Below are 18,473 nucleotides of genomic sequence, written 5' to 3' on the forward strand. Positions count from 1 at the left end.
ATCTTGGCAACTTTAAGACTTGTGGACTTCAACCCCCAGCATGGCTGGCTGGGGAATTCTGGGAGTTGAAGTCCACAACTCTTATTTATTTATTTATTTATTTATTTTTATTTTATTAGATTTTTATACCGCCCTTCTCCCGAAGGACTCAGGGCGGTGTACAGCCAAATAAAAACAATACAATATACAAATTAAAAACAAACTTAAAACAAACATATTTCATAAATGGCCAAAATTTAAAAACAATCAATTTAAAACCCTTAAAATTCATAAATAACCCCAATTAAAATTATTTAATAAACTTTTAAGCCAGTCCCGCTTGAATAAATAAATGCGTTTTCAGCTCACGGCGAAAGGTCCGAAGGTCCGGCAATTGGCGCAAACCAGGGGGAAGTTCGTTCCAAAGAGTAGGAGCTCTTCAAGTTACCATGGTTGAGAAACACTGCATGTAGCCTCACACTTCAACTCTCCTTCCCAAAACCAATTCAGTCACTTTAAAGACAGGTAGTCCTCAACTTACAACCATAATTGAGCCCAACATGTCCGTTGTTGAGCGACAAGAGTTGTCAAGTTAGTTTTGCTCCATTTTGCGACTTTTCTTGCCAGTTATTAAGCGAATCACCGCAGTTGTTCAGTTAGTAACGTGGTTGTTGAGTGAATCTGGCTTCCCCATGGACACTGCTGGTCAGAAGGTCGCAAAAGAGGATCACGTAACCCCGCCAGAGACACTGCAGCCTTCATAAATGTAAGTGAGTTCCTAAGGATCTGAATTTTGATCGCGCGACCATAGAGATGCTACAATGCTCGCTAAGCGTGAAAAAACAACCGTAGGTCACTTTGTTCGCTGTTGCTGTTAACAGTCACTAAATGAACTGTTTTAAATCAAGGACTCCCTGAACAGCCAATCTGGTTCAAGCCATTGGTGAGTTACTCTGCTATCCCTCCCTATAAGAGGTTCAGCCGGTTCAGAACGATTCAGGCGAACCGGTAGTGGAAATCGTGGATGGAGCTGTCCACCTACCTTGGCTCTATGCCGTCCAATTTAGGCACATTTTCGAGGCCAGGTGCATGCGCGTGAGAAAAGCACATGCGTGGAAGGCGTGCGCATGGGTGGAAGTGTGACCATGCATGCTCGCATTAGCGAACCGGTAGGGAAAGTAAATGAATGCCATCCCTGCTCCCTATGCTCCTAAACCAGGGGTCTCCAACCTTGGTCCCTTTAAGACTTGTGGACTTCAACTCCCAGAATTCCTCAGCCAGCTGGCTGAGGAACTCTGGGAGTTGAAGTCCACAAGTCTTAAAGGGACCAAGGTTGGAGACTCCTGTCCTAAACGGTAAATGTGCCTTTAAAAAGAACATTAAACAGGTGAATCCTGACCCTAAAAACGTCTCCAAACTTCTTTCTTGAACGATTCCCGGAATCGTGGAAATAAAGGTTAAGACTGTTTATTTTTTTAAAAAAATTGTTTAGGGAAAAGTTAGGCAATATTAAACACTGCCTTGTGTTTGAATGAGGTGGCTGAATGAAACCAAATACCCGTATTTTCCGGAGTATAAGACGCACCTTAGTTTTTGGGGAGGAAAATAAGAAAACAGCTGATTGGCGGGTGGATCGGCCTCCTGGAATACCCCCAATCAGCTGTTCCCAGAGGTGAATTTTAGCAACAGGTTCCTTGGTTGTGAGCTCTGTGCCTTGCTTTTTTTTTTTTTTGCCTCTGAAAGCCTCCAATACAGAACTTCAGGAAAAAAAGCCTCTGAAGCTCTGTTTGGAAGCTTCTTTTCTGAAGCTTCTTTCAGCCTCTGAAACCTCCGTTTGAGAAGCTGGGTGGGGCTACATTCGGAGTATAAGACGCACCCAGATTTTCACCCTCTTTTTTTGGGGGGGGGGGGAAAGTTGCGTCTTATACTCCAAAAAATACGGTAGGTTTCAGGGCAGTTGGGCTGTGCCCTTCATCACTTATTTATAGAATAAATCCGCTCATGAGCTAGGATCGTATCTGAGGATCTCCACAATCAAACAGAGCCACTTCGAAGTTCAAAGGTTGCACATAGCTGGCTTGCAGGCTTAGCTATTAATATTATTAGACATATCCTTTTCACCAGGGGTGAAATCTGAACCGGTTTACTACCAGTTTGCTGGCTGCACATGCGCGCTTTGTGCACGCAATGCACACCACGCACCAAATGTGAGGTGCACACGTGTGATGCACGCCAGAAGGAGGCATGGGGTAAGTAGAACAGCGCGGGGGGGAGGAGGGGGTGAATCAGCTGAGCCGTGTGATCGTCAGAGCCTTTTTTTTTTTACTTTTAAAAGCATTTTTTACAACCTATTTGGCCGAATAGGTTGTAAAAAAATGCTTTTAAAAGTTAAAAAAAAAAAGGCTCCGACGATCGCGCGGCTCAGCCGTGATCGTCAGAGCCTTTTTTTTTAACCTTTGAAAAGCATTTTTTAAAAGAAGCAGCAAGCGGGCAAGCGAGCGACCGGGCATGGGCGAGGTGGGTGGGTGGGATTTTTTGCTATTGGTTCTCCGAACCGCCCGGAGGATCACTACCGGATCAGTCGATCCGGTCCGAACCGGGAGCATTTCACCCTTGTTTTTCACAGTTACCTGGCACGCTGTAAAAGTCAAGCCCTCAATAGAAGAAGAAGAAAAAAAGCAAGGATTTAACTTTAACGCAACTTGGGCGTTCTCCTGGATGGACGGCTGTCGTTTGAAGACCATTTGACGGCCGTCTCCAGGAGAGCTTTTTACCAGGTTCGCCTGGTTCGCCAGTTGGGCCCTTTCCTGGACCGGGATGCCCTATGCACGGTCACTCATGCTCTCGTGACATCTTGCCTGGATTACTGCAATGCTCTCTACATGGGGCTTCCCTTGAGGAGCACCCGGAGGCTCCAGTTAGTCCAGAATGCGGCTGCGCGGGTGATAGAGGGAGCCCCTCGTGGCTCCCATATGACACCACTCCTGTGCAGACTGCACTGGCTGCCTGTGGCCTTCCGGGTGCGCTTCAAGGTTTTGGTAACTATCTTCAAAGCGCTCCATGGCTTAGGGCCGGGCTACTTACAGGACCGTCTGCTGCCACCGATTGCCTCCCACCGACCCGTGTGCTCTCACAGGGAGGGACTCCTTAGGGTGCCGTCCACCAGGCAGTGCCGACTGGTGACACCCAGGGGAAGGGCCTTCTCTGTGGGGGCTCCCACCCTCTGGAATGAACTTCCCCCAAGACTCCGTCAACTTTCTGACCTTCGAACCTTCCGCCGCGAGCTTAAAACACATCTATTTATTTGTGCAGGACTGGACTAGAATTTTAATTTTAAATTTAATTTTAATGGGCTTTTATCATTTTAATTGTAATTTTAAATTTTGGCCTATTTAAATAAGTTTTTTAATTAGTGTTTTATCTTGTATTATATTTGTATTTTTATCGGGCTGAGTCCTTCGGGAGATAGGGCGGTATAAAAATTTGATTAAATAAATAAATAAATAAATTTCAGCTAATTATCAAATTCCAAATTAAAATCATTTCATCAACCCCTCCTTTATCTTTTGGATGCTGAAAGAATAATCGCCATTGTGAATGTTAGAGCCCAGGCAATGTTCCTACACCGTAATCCATGCCAGTGCCTTCTGAATTCCAGATTGATTTACGGATGTTCTGTTCACCAAATTTGTACGATCTACTCACTGTGCAATGCTTCTGATATAATTTGGGGAAAGTGCCTCACGATACCCCAGAATGTAAAAAGCCAGCACCCTGCCTGTGACTCATTAAAGCAGCTACATCATTTGCCTTTCCTTCCTTCCTTCCTTCCTTCCTTCCTTGTTATGGAAATTTGGGATAGTTAAAAAAACATACTGTTAAAAGAAATCAGTTTTTCCTTTGTGGGAAGTGCCGTATTAAAATGGATAATTGTCTTTTGCAGGAGTGGGGGAGGTGTTCGTTTTATTTCACTTCTCAGAATCAAGAATATTTTAAAGGATAGTTTAAAAGAACATTTAAAAGCATGACGCAAGTTTTACAAGCCAGCTCTTTAAAAAGCAATTTCTCGGCTGTCAGGCTTACCGATTTAAAGTATAAACAACATGATTCCTAACCAAAAAAAAAAAAAAAATCAAACTTAGGAGCCTAGAACAAAGAAGAGAAAGTACACACTGAAAAGACAAAGACAGTTTGTGGTACTGCATTCAGACGAGACCAGATGCTAAATGCACACACAGTTTCGGTGATGCTTCAAAACATGATCGCGCTTTGTAGAAAAGAAAGCTAACTTTCCAAAGGTTGAAATACTCCATTTTTTCCAATAAAAGGCAGGAAAAAGAAAAACCTGCCTAAGTTCGCATCGAAGGCCGTAGATTCAGGAACTTCGGTTTAACGTTTCCCAGGGAGGGATGATCCTGAATTTTTAAAGGCTTTAAGCCCCCAGCCCCTAAAGTCGAAGCCGGAAGGCCCATTTTCTCCTTTACAAGTGAATGTTCCCATCGGAAATAGTTGCAGCCCTTTGTATTCCTTTCGCATTTTCTCACCGGGCAGCTATAAAATGCTTTGCCCTGATTAGGGCCACCGTTCGAAACGTTCAACCTTCGAGCTCTTCGGCCACACCGGCATAACGGAGGGGTCACCCTCCCGGTTTCTGGTACCCTGAAAGTTGGGTTGAAATTGCCCGAAGAGCTCAAGAGGGCAGGAGAGACGCCGCACGGATTCGCCCCGGGCGACGGGAAGCTGCTCGATGTTGGCCTTCCATCTTCGTGGATCCTGAAAGGCGCTTTTTTGTTGGGAGGCCAAGATTTGGGGCTGGAGGGCTTTCTTTTGATAGCCTCGGTCGAAGGTGCGAGAAGATTTCCGTCTGGTGGGTTGGGAGAAGATGCCTCTGCCGTTACGACCGGGAGCTTAAATGTAGAAGCATCTGAAGATCTGATGGGAGCTCGGCCCGCGTTGTAAATGGTCGTATTTGGACTCTTGTAGACCACACATTTTGAGAGCTCTCTACTCGGAGGAACATCTACCCTACGTTCATCTCCCCGATTCATCGATTTGTTCCCATCTTCTGTCATAAATGCGCTCTTAGTTGGTGGGTTATCTTTTGAGGGTGAGCATTCTAGATCTGAGTCGTCATCCTTTTCTGGTATGATTGCGATATCCTCCCAGTTGGCCAACATAGACAGACAATCTGGAGTGGTGCCGATGTCGGTCTCGGAAAAGTTGACAGTGGATAGAGTCGTGGGGACCAAAACTAGCCTTCGATTGGGCGTAGAAGGGTTTGAAATGAGTTGGCCCTTATCTCCCCAACTCTGAAGGCCCGAAGGTCTATAGCAGGGGTGCTGAAGATTAATCAGAGGCCAATGGGGTCTTCCTATGGACGAGGTTAGGTTCTGTTTGGTGCTACCACATTGGTCAGTCTTTCTGCTCTTTCCAGACGCAAGAGGTGGGTTTTCAAACAAGGCTACGCGAACCGTCTCTTGTGCTGAGTCTTCCTCTTTTCGCTTGATTTCTGGAGGAACTTCCTTTTTGCTTTCGTCCAAAGGTGATGCTTTGACAAGAGGGTTGATTCCCGAAGGGCCATCATGGGCAGGTTTCTCACCCCCAAATCTGGCCAGGGAATTCTTCACTGGAGGTGCCTAAGGAGTCCATAAAGAAAGGAGGTCAACCAAACTCCTGGCCAGCGTAGCTTCAAACAAGATCCCCAAGTCAAAAGTTCTGTCCATAAAAATCTTGCTGGGTCAACGTTGACTGGTCATGGGCGCCGAGAAGAGAACCCACTAACCTTATCTAATGATTTTGTGATTTTCATTACACACCCATCACAAATCATCTTCCAAGCGAGGCGAGCTGTATTCCGAGAATCATGCAGCCCTGGGGGAAAACAGGAGGTGCCACAATTAGTAAAGGAAAAGGTTCCCCTCGCACATACGTTCTAGTCGTTCCCGACTCTAGGGGACGGTGCTCATCTCCGTTTCAAAGCCAAATAAGAGCCAGCGCTGTCCGAAGACGTCTCCGTGGTCATGTGGCCGGCATGACTCAACGCCAAAGACGCATGGAACGCTGTTCCCCTCCCACCAAAGATGGTCCCTATTTTTCTATTTGCATTTTTTACATGCTTTCGAACTGCTAGGTTGGCAGAAGCTGGGACAAGTCACGGGAGCTCACCCCGTTACGCAGCAGCACTAGGGATTCGAACCGCTGAACTGCCGACCTTCCGATCGACAAGCTCAGCATCTTAGGGTGTCCCTTCCCTTGTCATATATACACATAAATAATCACTCACCAGAGTGCTCCCGTCCTTCAAAAGTGATACCCACGTCTTTCAATGCGCCATTTAAACCTTGGGGCTTCCTAGAGTAAAAACTCTGAGAAACAAAACGATGAAAATAAAACCGTCGTTATATCTGCTGTTTTGCTCAATGAAATATAAATTGCTGACGGCTCTTTCGAGCCAGTGTTTTCTCATCCTTGGCAGTAGTAAAAATAGCTGGATGTATCTGGATTAAGTTGGACGCTACCCAGAGTCCCTCTTTGAGGGAGATGGATCGTTAAGAAGAGTGAAATATAAACAAATAAACAAATAAATAAAACGTATCTTTTCTTGTCATGATTACCACCAAAGGCAGATCCTCTCACCTTGTAAGTGGCCCGTAGATCAATCCAAGAATTTAAAATATTAGGCTTCCGTAGCTGTTTTCTTTTACATTCATAGTGCAGGCAAATTCCCAGGTCCCAATCTGCATAAAAAACAAATGTTCATAAAGGTTTCCAGTTTTCCGTTTGTCGCCTCCAGTCTCAAAAACCTAAGCAGGTGACAGACCCGGTTATTATTTGAATATTTCAAAGTCCCAGGTGGAGTCAAAAGTCAAAAACCATCACAAAATAACTGTTTTTCCATTTCATTATCAGGGAAACCACCGTCGTTAATCTTCAGCAGGCCCAGCAATGAAGAACGAGCAAACTTTATCATAGATAAGATAAACATTATAAATTACCTGACCAGGTAACAAAGGCACATAATTTTTTTTCAGGAGCAGCATCAGTTGAACCAAAAACAATCTTTTTCTCCTCCTGGATCTTGTGAATCCACTTAGAAAATTGGGATAGGCTTATATGCAGTGGAACCCCTTCATCGACTTGATCCTTGATTCAAAGAAAAAAAAGATCTTGCTGATCACATTTAGAATCTAGATTTAGATTTGGTTTCATCGAGGCTGATATTGATATTTCTGACTGGGCCAGTTCTTCAGGCATTGTGTAAGCAAAACAACAACAACAACAACACCCACTAATACACAGAATGGTGAAAACAACCAATACATATCCATTTTTATTTTGATTTCCAAGACCACCCACTGGCATTCAATTAATATATATTAAAGGTAAAGGTTTCCCTTGCACATATGTACTAGTGGTTCCCAACTCTAGGGGGCAGTGCTCATCTCCGTTTCAAAGCCGAAGAGCCAGCACTGTCCGAAGACGTCTCTGTGGTCATGTGGCCGGCATGACTAAATGCCAAAGGCGCACGGAAGGCTGTTCCCTTCCCACCAAAGGTGGTCCCTATTTTTCTACTTGCATTTTTTTTTACCTGCTTTCGAACTGCTAGGTTGGCAGAAGCTGGGACAAGTCACGGGAGCTCACCCCGTTATGCGGCACTAGGGATTCAAACCGCTGAACTGCCGACCTTTCGATCGACAAGCTCAGTGTCATAGCCACTGAGCCACTGTGTCCCATTACTATATATTAGGGCCACTTTAATGAATAGAAATGAACAGCTGAAAATAGAAAGGAATTTAAATCAATTTTTGAAATGAATGAATAAAAATGAAAACTTTTTCAGGGGTTGCTATAGGCTTGGAGCATCAAAAAAATGTCATATCGTGATGATAAAAGAAATACGTTCAAGCCAGCAAGCAAATTCCTCCAAGAACATTCATCAAAAGTTGTTAGTTTGCTAGTTTCATTTTGTTTTGAAGCATTTTAATTAAGTAAAATGCTTGAAAACAAAATGAAACTAACAAATTCCTACTACAATCTATTGAAATTATTATACCTGTTTTATTCCAGTTAGCTCAATACAAAACTCAGAGAGAGTTGGATGTTCCTGGGGCTGGACGTACATATGAAATTCAGTCTCAATTTCTCCATTTGAGGTGTTCAAGAGAACTGCTGGAAATTCAACTATGCCAATAAATAAATAAATAAATAAATAAATAAATGATTACAGATAGTTCTTGACTTACGACCACAACTGAGCCCAACATCTTTGTTCCTAAGTGAGACATTTGTTAAGTGAGTTTTGCTCCTTTCTTGCCACAGTTGTTAAGTGAATCACTGCCATTTTTAAATTACTAATCTGGTTGTTAAGTGAATCAGGCTTCCCCATTGATTTTACTTGTCAGAAGGCCACAAAAGGGATCATATGATATAACCCTGGGAAAATGCAACTGTCATAAATATAAACCAGTTGCCAAGCATCTGAATTTTGCTCATGTGACCATGGGGATTATACAGTCATAAATCACTTTAAAGTGCTATTGTAACTTTGAACAGTCATTAAATGAATGATGTGTGTTAAGAACTTCCTGCATTTGCATGAACTATGTTCAGGCCTTCTCTTTGTTTCCCCCCCACCCAATTCATATGGAAGCAATTATTAAAATGATTAAAACTTGGCTTACTTATTTCTTGACATCTTCGGACATCCTTCCAGCAGGTAGACTCAAAATCGATAATTATTAAGTAGTCAAACAGCTGCCCTACGATACCCCACCCCCCCGCAAAATCGTATATTATATCATTGTTATAAGCAGCAAACAATAACAAACACTGAATTTTTGAAATAAGGGGAATACTCACGCAGTTTGCGTTGGTTGTGACTTTGCCCAACGGGAGACGGTTTGGAAACACTTCGAATAATGCCTAGCTGCCTATCAAACCAACAAGATAAAATTTGTTATGCAAATTTCACAGCATTAAAACAAAGTCCCCATTAGGATGTAATTCAAGGCCACTCCGGTTGAAATATGACTTCAGTAGCAGAGTTGTTAATGCTTGGAATAAACTACCTGACTCTGTGGTCTCTTCCCAAAATCCCCAAAGCTTCAACCAAAAACTCTCTACTATTGACCTCACCCCATTCCTAAGAGGTCCGTAAGGGGCGTGCATAAGAGCACAAGAGTGCCTACCATTCCTGTCCTAATGTTCCCTTTGATTGTATCCAATTAATATTTATTTATTTATTTATTTATTTATTTGATTTTTATACCGCCCTTCTCCCGAAGGACTCAGGGCGGTGTACAGGCAAATAAAAACAGACAAGACAATATTATATAAAATGCAAAATTAAAAAACTTATTATAATTTGCCTAAAAATTTAAAATATATATAAAACTAAAACCCCATTTAAAATTAATAAAAACTATAAAATCCATAAAATTTAAGCCAGCCCCGCACGAATGAAAAGATGTGTCTTCAGTTCGCGGCGAAAGGTTATTACATTAATATAGTTATTACATACTCATACTTATAAATATGCTTATATATTGTATAGTAATTTCATGCTTATGCTTATATATACTGTGTGTCAAAATAAATAAATAAATTTTTAAAAAAAGAAATTTTCCCACGGCAACTTTAAGACCTGTGGACTTCAATTCCCAGAATCCCCCAGCCAGCAGAGCTACCGGGGAATTCTGGGAGCTGAAGTCCACAGTTTGAAAAAATCCTGCTCTAAAGATACAAGAGTTGGCGGGAGGAATTCCAGGAGTTTGAGATCCCCAAATCTTAAAAGTTGCCAAGGTTGGACACATCTTGTTGTAAAGCTACTGCATTTTAATGAGTTGGGGGTGGATGGGTGGGTTTCACGCTGCCCAGGGGATTCTGGGAATTGAAGTCCAGAAGTCTTAAGGTTGCCAAGAATGGACAGCCCTGGTTTAAAGGTACAAAATCCGGCTGGAGAAATTCTGAGTGTTTGAGGTCCCCAAATCTTAAAAGTTGCCAAGATTGGACACCCCTGATGTAAGGCTACTGCATTTTAATTAGGATTAGGGTCCATGCTGCCTGGGGGATTCTGGGAATTGAAGTCCACAAGTCTTTTTTTTTTTAATTGAAAAAGTTTTAACAACAAAAACATTTTTCCCCCTTCCCCTCCCCCCCCCCGCAAAACCCCCTTCTCCCCTCCCTTCACCTCCCCCCCCCACTTCCTGGGTCAATCACAAGGTATTGTTATACATAAACCAAACGTAGAATAAAATTTTCCCTTCTAATCCAAATAACCTCATCCAAATCTTTTCCTTTCCTAACCCCCCGCCCCCATTATATAAAATAATACATCCTAATTATTCAAAGGCAATCTGATTAGTCCACAAGTCTTAAAGTTGCCAAGAATGGACAGCCCTGGTTTAAAAGTACAAAATCCAGCTGGGGAAATTCTGAGAGTTTGAGGTCCCCAAATCTTAAAAGTTGCCAAGATTGGACACCCCTGATGTAAGGCTACTGCATTTTAATTAGGATTAGGGTCCATGCTGCCTGGGGGATTCTGGGAATTGAAGTCCACAAGTCTTTTTTTTTTTAATTGAAAAAGTTTTAACAACAAAAACATTTTTCCCCTTCCCCCAACAAAACCCCTTCCCCCAACAAAACCCCTTCCCCCCCAACAAAACCCCTTCCCCTCCCTTCACCCCCCGGCTTCCTGGGTCAATCACAAGGTATTGTTATACATAAACCAAACGTAGAATAAAATTTTCCCTTCTAATCCAAATAACCTCATCCAAATCTTTTCATTTCCTAACCCCCCCCCCATTTTATAAAATAATACATCCTAATTATTCAAAGGCAATCTGATTAGTCCACAAGTCTTAAAGTTGCCAAGAATGGACAGCCCTGGTTTAAAAGTACAAAATCCGACAGGGGAAATTCTGAGAGTTTGAGGTCCCCAAATCTTAAAAGTTGCCAAGATTGGACACCCCTGATGTAAGGCTACTGCATTTTAATTAGGATTAGGGTCCATGCTGCCTGGGGGATTCTGGGAATTGAAGTCCACAAGTCTTTTTTTTTTTAATTGAAAAAGTTTTAACAACAAAAACATTTTTCCCCTTCCCCCAACAAAACCCCTTCCCCTCCTTCACCCCCCACCCCACCCCACCCCACCCCCCGGCTTCCTGGGTCAATCACAAGGTATTGTTATACATAAACCAAACGTAGAATAAAATTTTCCCTTCTAATCCAAATAACCTCATCCAAATCTTTTCATTTCCTAAACCCCCCCCCATTATATAAAATAATACATCCTAATTATTCAAAGGCAATCTGATTAGTCCACAAGTCTTAAAGTTGCCAAGAATAGACAGCCCTGGTTTAAACGTACAAAATCCGGCTGGGGAAATTCTGAGAGTTTGAGGTCCCCAAATCTTAAAAGTTGCCAAGATTGGACACCCCTGATGTAAGGCTACTGCATTTTAATGATGGGAGGGGGGGGTTGGGTCTATGCTGCCCAGGGGATTCTGGGAATTTTATTTATTATTTATTTATTTTATTAGATTTTTATACCGCCCTTCTCCCGAAGTACAGCCAAAATAGTAAAAACCCCACAATATACACATTTAAAACCAAGCATATAACTTAAATGGCCAAAATTTAAAACAATTTAAAACCCTAAGATACATAAAAACCCCAATTTAAAAATTTAATAAAACTTTTAAGCCAAATTTAATTGAAGTCCAAAAGTCTTAAAAGGGGCCAAAATTGGATCTTTCTGCCCTACAGCTTGGTCCAAACGGGGTGGGGGGGGGCTGTATTCCCTCTCTCTCTCTCTCTCTTGCAGCCCCAACAGAGCGAAGGGTCGACGCTACCTGGGCCCCTTACCTGGCCAGCTGCCTGGTCGCCATGGCAACCGCCTCCCCCGCGCGCCCCGGCCCCACCCGGCTGGCTTTGGACTCGGCGGTGGCCGCCGTTTCAAAAAGCCCGCCGCCGAGCAGGCCCCGCCTCCTCCCCTCGATGCTTTCGGCCGATCGACTAAGTCAGTCTGCCGCCTTGGAATCCGCTCTCTCGCTCAAGGCGCTTCCTCCCCTAAGGCTCGGCTGCGGGGCGAGGCGGTGGTGGTGGGGAGCTCAGGCCCGGCCAAACGATCGCCGAGCAAAGGTTCTTCTCGATTGCAGAAGGACTTCCTTGTCCCAGGATTAAGAGTGCCAGGAATACAGGTTGGGCTTCCCTCTATTTTCATTTCCCCCCCCCTTTTTTTTACCCAACCTTTTTTTTTTAAAAGAGAAGTGGGTGTTTGCAAGGAAAGGCTAATTGCTGGGAGGCAGTTGCTTTGCAAGGGAGAGAAGGGAGATGGCAACTCTCCCTTTACACGTGTTTGCAGGCTCGCACGTGGTTGCAAACCCCCTTTTTTTTGCAATTGCACGGATGGAATTGCGCGGGTGGAAACCAAAAGACCGGTCCACGCGCCAGGGTAGAGCAGCCTGCTTCCGGCTTTAAACCTGTTGCTCTTATACTGCTGGATCCCTATCTCCATAACACCCCCCTCCCCAGCCCAGCCAGATTTCAGACTTGCTGATCTCCCATCTGGTTGGGGATTATGGGAGCTGTTGCCCAGCAAGGCGAGGCTAGGTTGCAAAGGAGGGTGTTGAGAGAGCTGCTCTTTATTTGACGTTCTGATGATGGACTTCATTACATCCTGCGAGTTGTTGTTTCAATCCATTAGTTTCCAAATTTAGCAACTTTTTAAGGGGTGTGTGTGTGTGTGTGTGTGTGTGTGTGGATTTCAAGTCCCAGAATTCCCTGCGAGCATGGGGTTGGGGGTGGGCAGGGGAATCCTGGGAGTTGGAGTCCACCCACTTTAAAGTTGCCAAGTTTGGAAAAACATAGCTTTAGCTCAGGTTTGTAGAATAGAATAGTTCAGAGCGGCGGTCACCAACTGATGGTCCATGGACCCACTGGTGATCCACAAGAAAATTTTGGTGGTCCGCAGAAAAATTATTTGCATTTTTTTATATTGCACTAAATCAGGGGTCCTCAAATGGGGACAGATACGTTCAGTGAACATTTGTGTTGTTGCAGAGAGTCTCCCCCTTTGGGGTCTTTTTGTGTGGGTTGGAGGGGGGGCAGAAATTCCAACTTAGGGTCTGCTTTGGCCTCTTGGTGCAGGGCTTTGGGTGAAGGCTGGAGGGAAGTGCCGCTGGTGGTGAAGAGCCGGAGGGCCTTGTTCCAGTGGGACTGCATCATGGCCTGGAACTGGCTGACCATCTCAGCCTACTGAGCCTCCAGGTGCCAGTACCTGGCCTTGCACTTCCACAGGTCTTCTCTCTGCTTGGAAAGCCTATGCTCCTAGTCCTCAGTGAGGTGCTTCTGCTGAGCCTCCTTCTGGGTCAGATCCAATTTGAACTGAGCTGTTTTGCCAACTCTTTCATCAATTGTGTTGTAAATGTACCTTGATGAAGGTATCTTTTCTTCTATGTACACTGAGAGCATATGCACCAAGACAAATTCCTTTTGTGTCCAATCACACTTGGCCAATAAAATTCTATTCTATTCTATTCTATTCTATTCTATTCTATTCTATTCTATTCTATTCTATTCATGTACACTGAGAGCATATGCACCAAGACAAATTCCTTGTGTGTCCAATCACACTTGGCCAGTAAAATTCTATTCTATTCTATTCTATTCTATTCTATTCTATTCATGGTGGCTGCTTAGCTCCAACAACTGCTTCCTGTTGGGGCCCTAAGGAGCCCGGGTGGGGAGGCAAGAAGTGGCTGGGAGGGGAGGGGCGAGTAGAGGCTGGCGAGGCACCCCTCGATGTCAGTTACATCGAGTTGACCACGCCCACCCAGTCACATGACCACCTAGCCACGCCCACCCAGCCGGTCATTAGGCAGATCATATTAGTGGTACGCGGAATTTAATATTATGAATTTAGTGGTCTCTGAGGTCCAAAAGGTTGGTGACCTCTGGTTCAGAGCACATAATGCATCTGCTTCTACTACTACTACTGGTTAATTGTTCTCATTAAATTGGATTAGAATAAATTAAGGTAGAATACATAATACCGCAAGGGCTTGCTTATTAATATTACAACAAATGCAGATTCAATTAGACTCATTTTATCAAGGAGACTTGATGTTCTCCTGCATGAATGTTAAACATGTTCTAGAGTTATTTATTTATATTATTCATTCTAAAATTAAGTTATTCTTATAACTTGATGAAGAAAGTCATATTACTGTATGGAGGAAAAATATATTTGCATCTAATAATAATAATATTTTAATTTGTATACCGCCCTTCTCCCGAAGGACTCAGGGCGGTGCACAGCCAAAATAAAATACAAAAAAAACAGCACATACAATATTAAGAACAACCCTTAAAAAGTTATTCAATTGGCCAAAATTAAAATACAGTAACACCCTATAAAGTTTACAAAAATTTAAAACCCATAAAAGCAAATTAAAATTTTAAAAATCAAGCCATCTCTGGTGAGATGGGTGGCAATAAAATTAGATTGGATTATTAGACTAGACTAGATATTGATGGATGATATATAGATATGGATGGATGGAGACAAATAGACAGATATAAATAGATGATAGATAGATAAATGATTCCCCTTAATTCAAACCCTAAACAGAATTAAATAGAGTTTCAACTTCTTAGTATTGCTCCAATTATAAGTGGTCCAACGTTACTGGTTGCCTTGCTCTACAGATGTTTTTCCATTAATTTATTATTTTTAAAAATTCTGTGATGCTCTTTTTGTTTAACAGACAAATTCCACCTGAAGAGAGATTTATAAATAAAATGGTTGCACAAACTCATGGAGTGGTGAAGAAAAGGCATTATGAAGATGAGAAAACTGAAGGAGAGAACCGGAAGGCTAAAAGAAAGAGAAAAGTTGAGAAAAATGACATTCACTCAAATCACCAGAAAATTAAACTTTCCAGTGAAGTAAGGTTTGTTTATGGATATATAATTCCAGAGGATTTGCCCTTATGGCATGTTTTGATTTAATAATAATAATAATAATAATAATAATAATAATAATAATAATAATAATAATAATAATAATAATAATAATAATAATAATAATAATAATAATACCACCACCACCAATTTAAGTATTGGGAGGAGGGTTCCAAATGTTTTTCTGGCTCTGTTTTAGTTTGTGTTCTTTTCAAAACATTTTTGTATTGTAATTCTGAGAAGTTTACTGGAGGGGGTTTTAGTCTGTGTTATATTTTTAATGCTGCACTTCATTGTTTATATCCATGAATCATTAAGTTATAATTAGAATGATGTGCTATTCCAGTTGGCTGTTCTCGCATCTTTCTCAGTTTTGCATTATTTCCCACCACCACTCCAAGTTTAATATCCAGAATTAGACAGAAAGTTTAATCATTTGAAGGCTGCAACCAAAACGCTGAGATTCTTGATCTCAGAGTAGGAAACACACACGCAAAAAATAATACTTACAAAGCTCCAGAAACTGTTAGAAGCTGCTTGTATTTGGTCCATAGCTGAATTTGTCAATGTGGGAGGACTGTTTATATAAAATCATTTCTGGGACTAAAGTTATTTGGCATTTTATCGTGTTTATATAAAGAAATGTCCAAGTTTTGTGAAGTTAACGCATATCTAACAGTTGTGGCTATTAACTGTGTTTCTCCTTTGTGTCTTGGTGTGTGTTTTTTGTGACATCCTTGTGCCAGAAATGAATTTGTCCTTTCAGGGATGTTATTTGTGGGAACGGTGCCTTGAATCCTGACATTTTCTCTGGGAATGTAAACACTCCTGAGTCAATTCTCTTGCTTTCCAAGGTGAAGACACCCTCTTTGTCTCCACGAATGTTTGGAGAAGGCCAAATCAGCTGTGAGCAATTGTGCGAATTCCTCAAGTATGCCGCACAGGGAAAACATCACAATGTTACTCAGCCCAGGTAAATGTGCTTTTAACCTTAGGGAAAAAGGGACTCAGGGTGGCTCAGCGGCTAAGACGCTGAGCTTGTCGATCGAGAGGTCTGCGGTTCAGCGGTTCAAATCTCTAGTGCTGCGTAACAGGGTGAGCTCCCGTGACTTGTCCCAGCTTCTGCCAACCTAGCAGTTCGAAAGCATGTAAAAAATGCAAGTAGAAAAATAGGGATCGCCTTTGGGGGGAAAGGAACAGCGTTCCGCGCGCCTTTGACGTTGAGTCATGCCGGCTACATGACCACGGAGATGTCTTCGGACAGCGCTGGCTCTTCTTTGGCTTTGAAACGGAGATGAGCACCGCCCCCTAGAGTCGGCAATGACTAGCACATATATGTGAGGGGAACCTTTACCTTTAACCTTATGAAAGGTATCTGTCCACCTTAGATGTTCAAGAGTAAAGGTAGTCCTTGACCTACAACCCTTTGTTTAGTGACTGTTTGAATTTAAATGGCACTGAAAAAAGTGACTTATGGCTGTTTTTCTCACAACCATTGTAGCATTCCCATGATCAAAACCAAATAGCAATAGCACTTAAGACTTATATACCGCTTCACAGTGCTTTTACAGCCCTCTCTAAGTGGTTTACAGAGTCAACCTATCGCCCCCAACAATCTGGGTCCTCATTTTACCCACCTCGGAAGGATGGAAGGCTGAGTCAACCTTGAGCCGGTTAGGATCGAACTGCCGGTAGCCGGCAGTCAGCAGAAGTAGCCTGCAGTACTGCAGACTAACCACTGCACCACCACAGCTCTAAATGTTTAGAAGCCAGTATAACAACCGAGAAATAGATTTGCATGGGGCGTGGCTGGTGAAAGGAACGTAAGAGATAACCGTGGTCCCTTGTGGTACAGTTGGTGTCGTATCTACCACCAAAGGCGTGTGGCTGGTGTCATGGTGGTTATTTTACATCACGTGGATCAGCTCCATTTCTACCGGTACTACCTGCAGTTCAAACACCTCCGAAAGACCTTCAAACACGTAAGTCACTGATATTTATCATTGGATGGGATGGCTGGCGTAGGAAATTGTGTATTATATGGCAGACCTCGTAGAACAATGAGCCCAGCCTTGGGACTAAATAACTCACAGTAGAATCTAACAGGAGCATAACAAGTCCAATTGTGTTTGTTTTTTTAAAAATCCCAACTTTATAAGTAACTCAAGGCAGCAGACATACATAAAACTTCTTCCTCTTCCTATTTTCCCCATAACAGCAACCCTGTGGGTTGGGCTGAGAGAAAGTGTCTGGCCCAAAGCCACCCAATTGGCTTTCATGCCTAAGGCAGGACGAGAACTCACTGTCTCCCGGTGATTGGCCCAAAGCCACCCAATTGGCTCTCATGCCTAAGGCAAGACTAGAACTCACTGTCTCCCGGTGATTGGCCCGAAGTCACCCAATTGGCTCTCATGCCTAAGGCAAGACTAGAACTCACTGTCTCCCGGTGATTGGCCCGAAGTCACCCAATTGGCTCTCATGCCTAAGGCAAGACTAGAACTCACTGTCTCCCGGTGATTGGCCCGAAGTCACCCAATTGGCTCTCATGCCTAAGGCAAGACTAGAACTCACTGTCTCCCGGTGATTGGCCCGAAGTCACCCAATTGGCTTTCATGCCTAAGGCAAGACTAGAACTCACTGTCTCCCGGTGATTGGCCCGAAGTCACCCAATTGGCTTTCATGCCTAAGGCAAGACTAGAACTCACTGTCTCCCGGTGATTGGCCCAAAGCCACCCAATTGGCTTTCATGCCTAAGGCAAGACTAGAACTCACTGTCTCCCGGTGATTGGCCCGAAGTCACCCAATTGGCTTTCATGCCTAAGGCAAGACTAGAACTCACTGTCTCCCGGTGATTGGCCCAAAGCCACCCAATTGGCGTTCATGCCTAAGGCAAGACTAGAACTCACTGTCTCCCGGTGATTGGCCCAAAGTCACCCAATTGGCTTTCATGCCTAAGGCAAGACTAGAACTCACTGTCTCCCAGTGATTGGCCCAAAATCAACCAATTGGCTTTCATGCCTAAGGCAAGACTAGAACTCACTGTCTCCCAGTGATTGGCCCAAAGCCATCCAATTGGCTTTCACGCCTAAGGTGAGACTAGAACTCCCCACCTCCTAGCTTATAGCCCGATGCCTGAATTCAAATTAAAATCTGATGGCTTATTTACCAGGGTGGCATGCTTTATCGAGGCAAGCAAAAAAAATATCTCCAGAAATCACTGCTTCTTTCAGCAGAGGTAACTGCCACTTTTCCCAAATTCATTACTGATTTTTCCCCCCCTTGCCTGCCTTTGCAAAGAATGCTCTGCTTAACAGGATACTTCGAGCCAGGGAGACTGGCCGAGTGGGGAGGGGCAGCTTTGCGGAGCCCCCCCACCCACTTCAGGGTGAGGGGGGAACAGCTTTGGAGCCACAAGGAAACACATGGCTCTAATTTAGAGGGCAATTCAAGATTTTCCAGGAACAAGTCAGCCTCCAATTCTTCTCAGGAATGAGCTTTCTTTCTTTCTTTTTCTAGCTGTTTTTTTTTTT

The 18,473-nt window shown here is 43.3% G+C and overlaps 2 protein-coding genes across 5 annotated transcripts in view; one reads left to right on the top strand and one right to left on the bottom strand.

The window, feature by feature from the left end:
• Nucleotides 1-2,567: 2,567 nt before the first annotated feature.
• Nucleotides 2,568-11,950, bottom strand: ERI2 (ERI1 exoribonuclease family member 2). Of its 2 annotated transcripts, XM_058157639.1 has the most exons (9): nucleotides 11,845-11,950; nucleotides 8,839-8,909; nucleotides 8,661-8,738; nucleotides 8,033-8,160; nucleotides 6,975-7,122; nucleotides 6,616-6,716; nucleotides 6,263-6,344; nucleotides 5,762-5,850; nucleotides 2,568-5,615 (listed from the first exon to the last, which is right to left on the bottom strand). In XM_058157639.1, exons 1-9 carry the CDS (start codon nucleotides 11,865-11,867, stop codon nucleotides 4,329-4,331), a joined length of 2,007 nt encoding a protein of 668 aa, XP_058013622.1. In that variant the 5' UTR covers nucleotides 11,868-11,950; the 3' UTR covers nucleotides 2,568-4,328. The 2 variants fall into 2 exon arrangements, with proteins under 2 accessions (XP_058013622.1, XP_058013624.1); XM_058157641.1 differs by lacking the exon at nucleotides 8,661-8,738.
• Nucleotides 11,951-12,036: 86 nt separating this feature from the next.
• Nucleotides 12,037-18,473, top strand: part of REXO5 (RNA exonuclease 5) — a 29,560-nt gene continuing 23,123 nt past the window's right edge. Inside the window, exons 1-4 of one of the 3 annotated variants that reach the window (XM_058157636.1) lie at nucleotides 12,037-12,179; nucleotides 14,748-14,933; nucleotides 15,710-15,916; nucleotides 16,799-16,925. In XM_058157636.1, the coding sequence (XP_058013619.1) occupies nucleotides 14,782-14,933; nucleotides 15,710-15,916; nucleotides 16,799-16,925 (486 nt within the window). In that variant the 5' untranslated portion in view covers nucleotides 12,037-12,179; nucleotides 14,748-14,781. Of the gene's footprint in view, nucleotides 12,180-14,747; nucleotides 14,934-15,709; nucleotides 15,917-16,798; nucleotides 16,926-18,473 lie in introns of those variants that run through there. The other 2 variants (XM_058157638.1, XM_058157637.1) reach the window with 2 other exon arrangements.

This window comes from Ahaetulla prasina, chromosome 14 (assembly GCF_028640845.1).
Source record: "Ahaetulla prasina isolate Xishuangbanna chromosome 14, ASM2864084v1, whole genome shotgun sequence".
Lineage (NCBI taxonomy): Eukaryota > Metazoa > Chordata > Lepidosauria > Squamata > Colubridae > Ahaetulla > Ahaetulla prasina.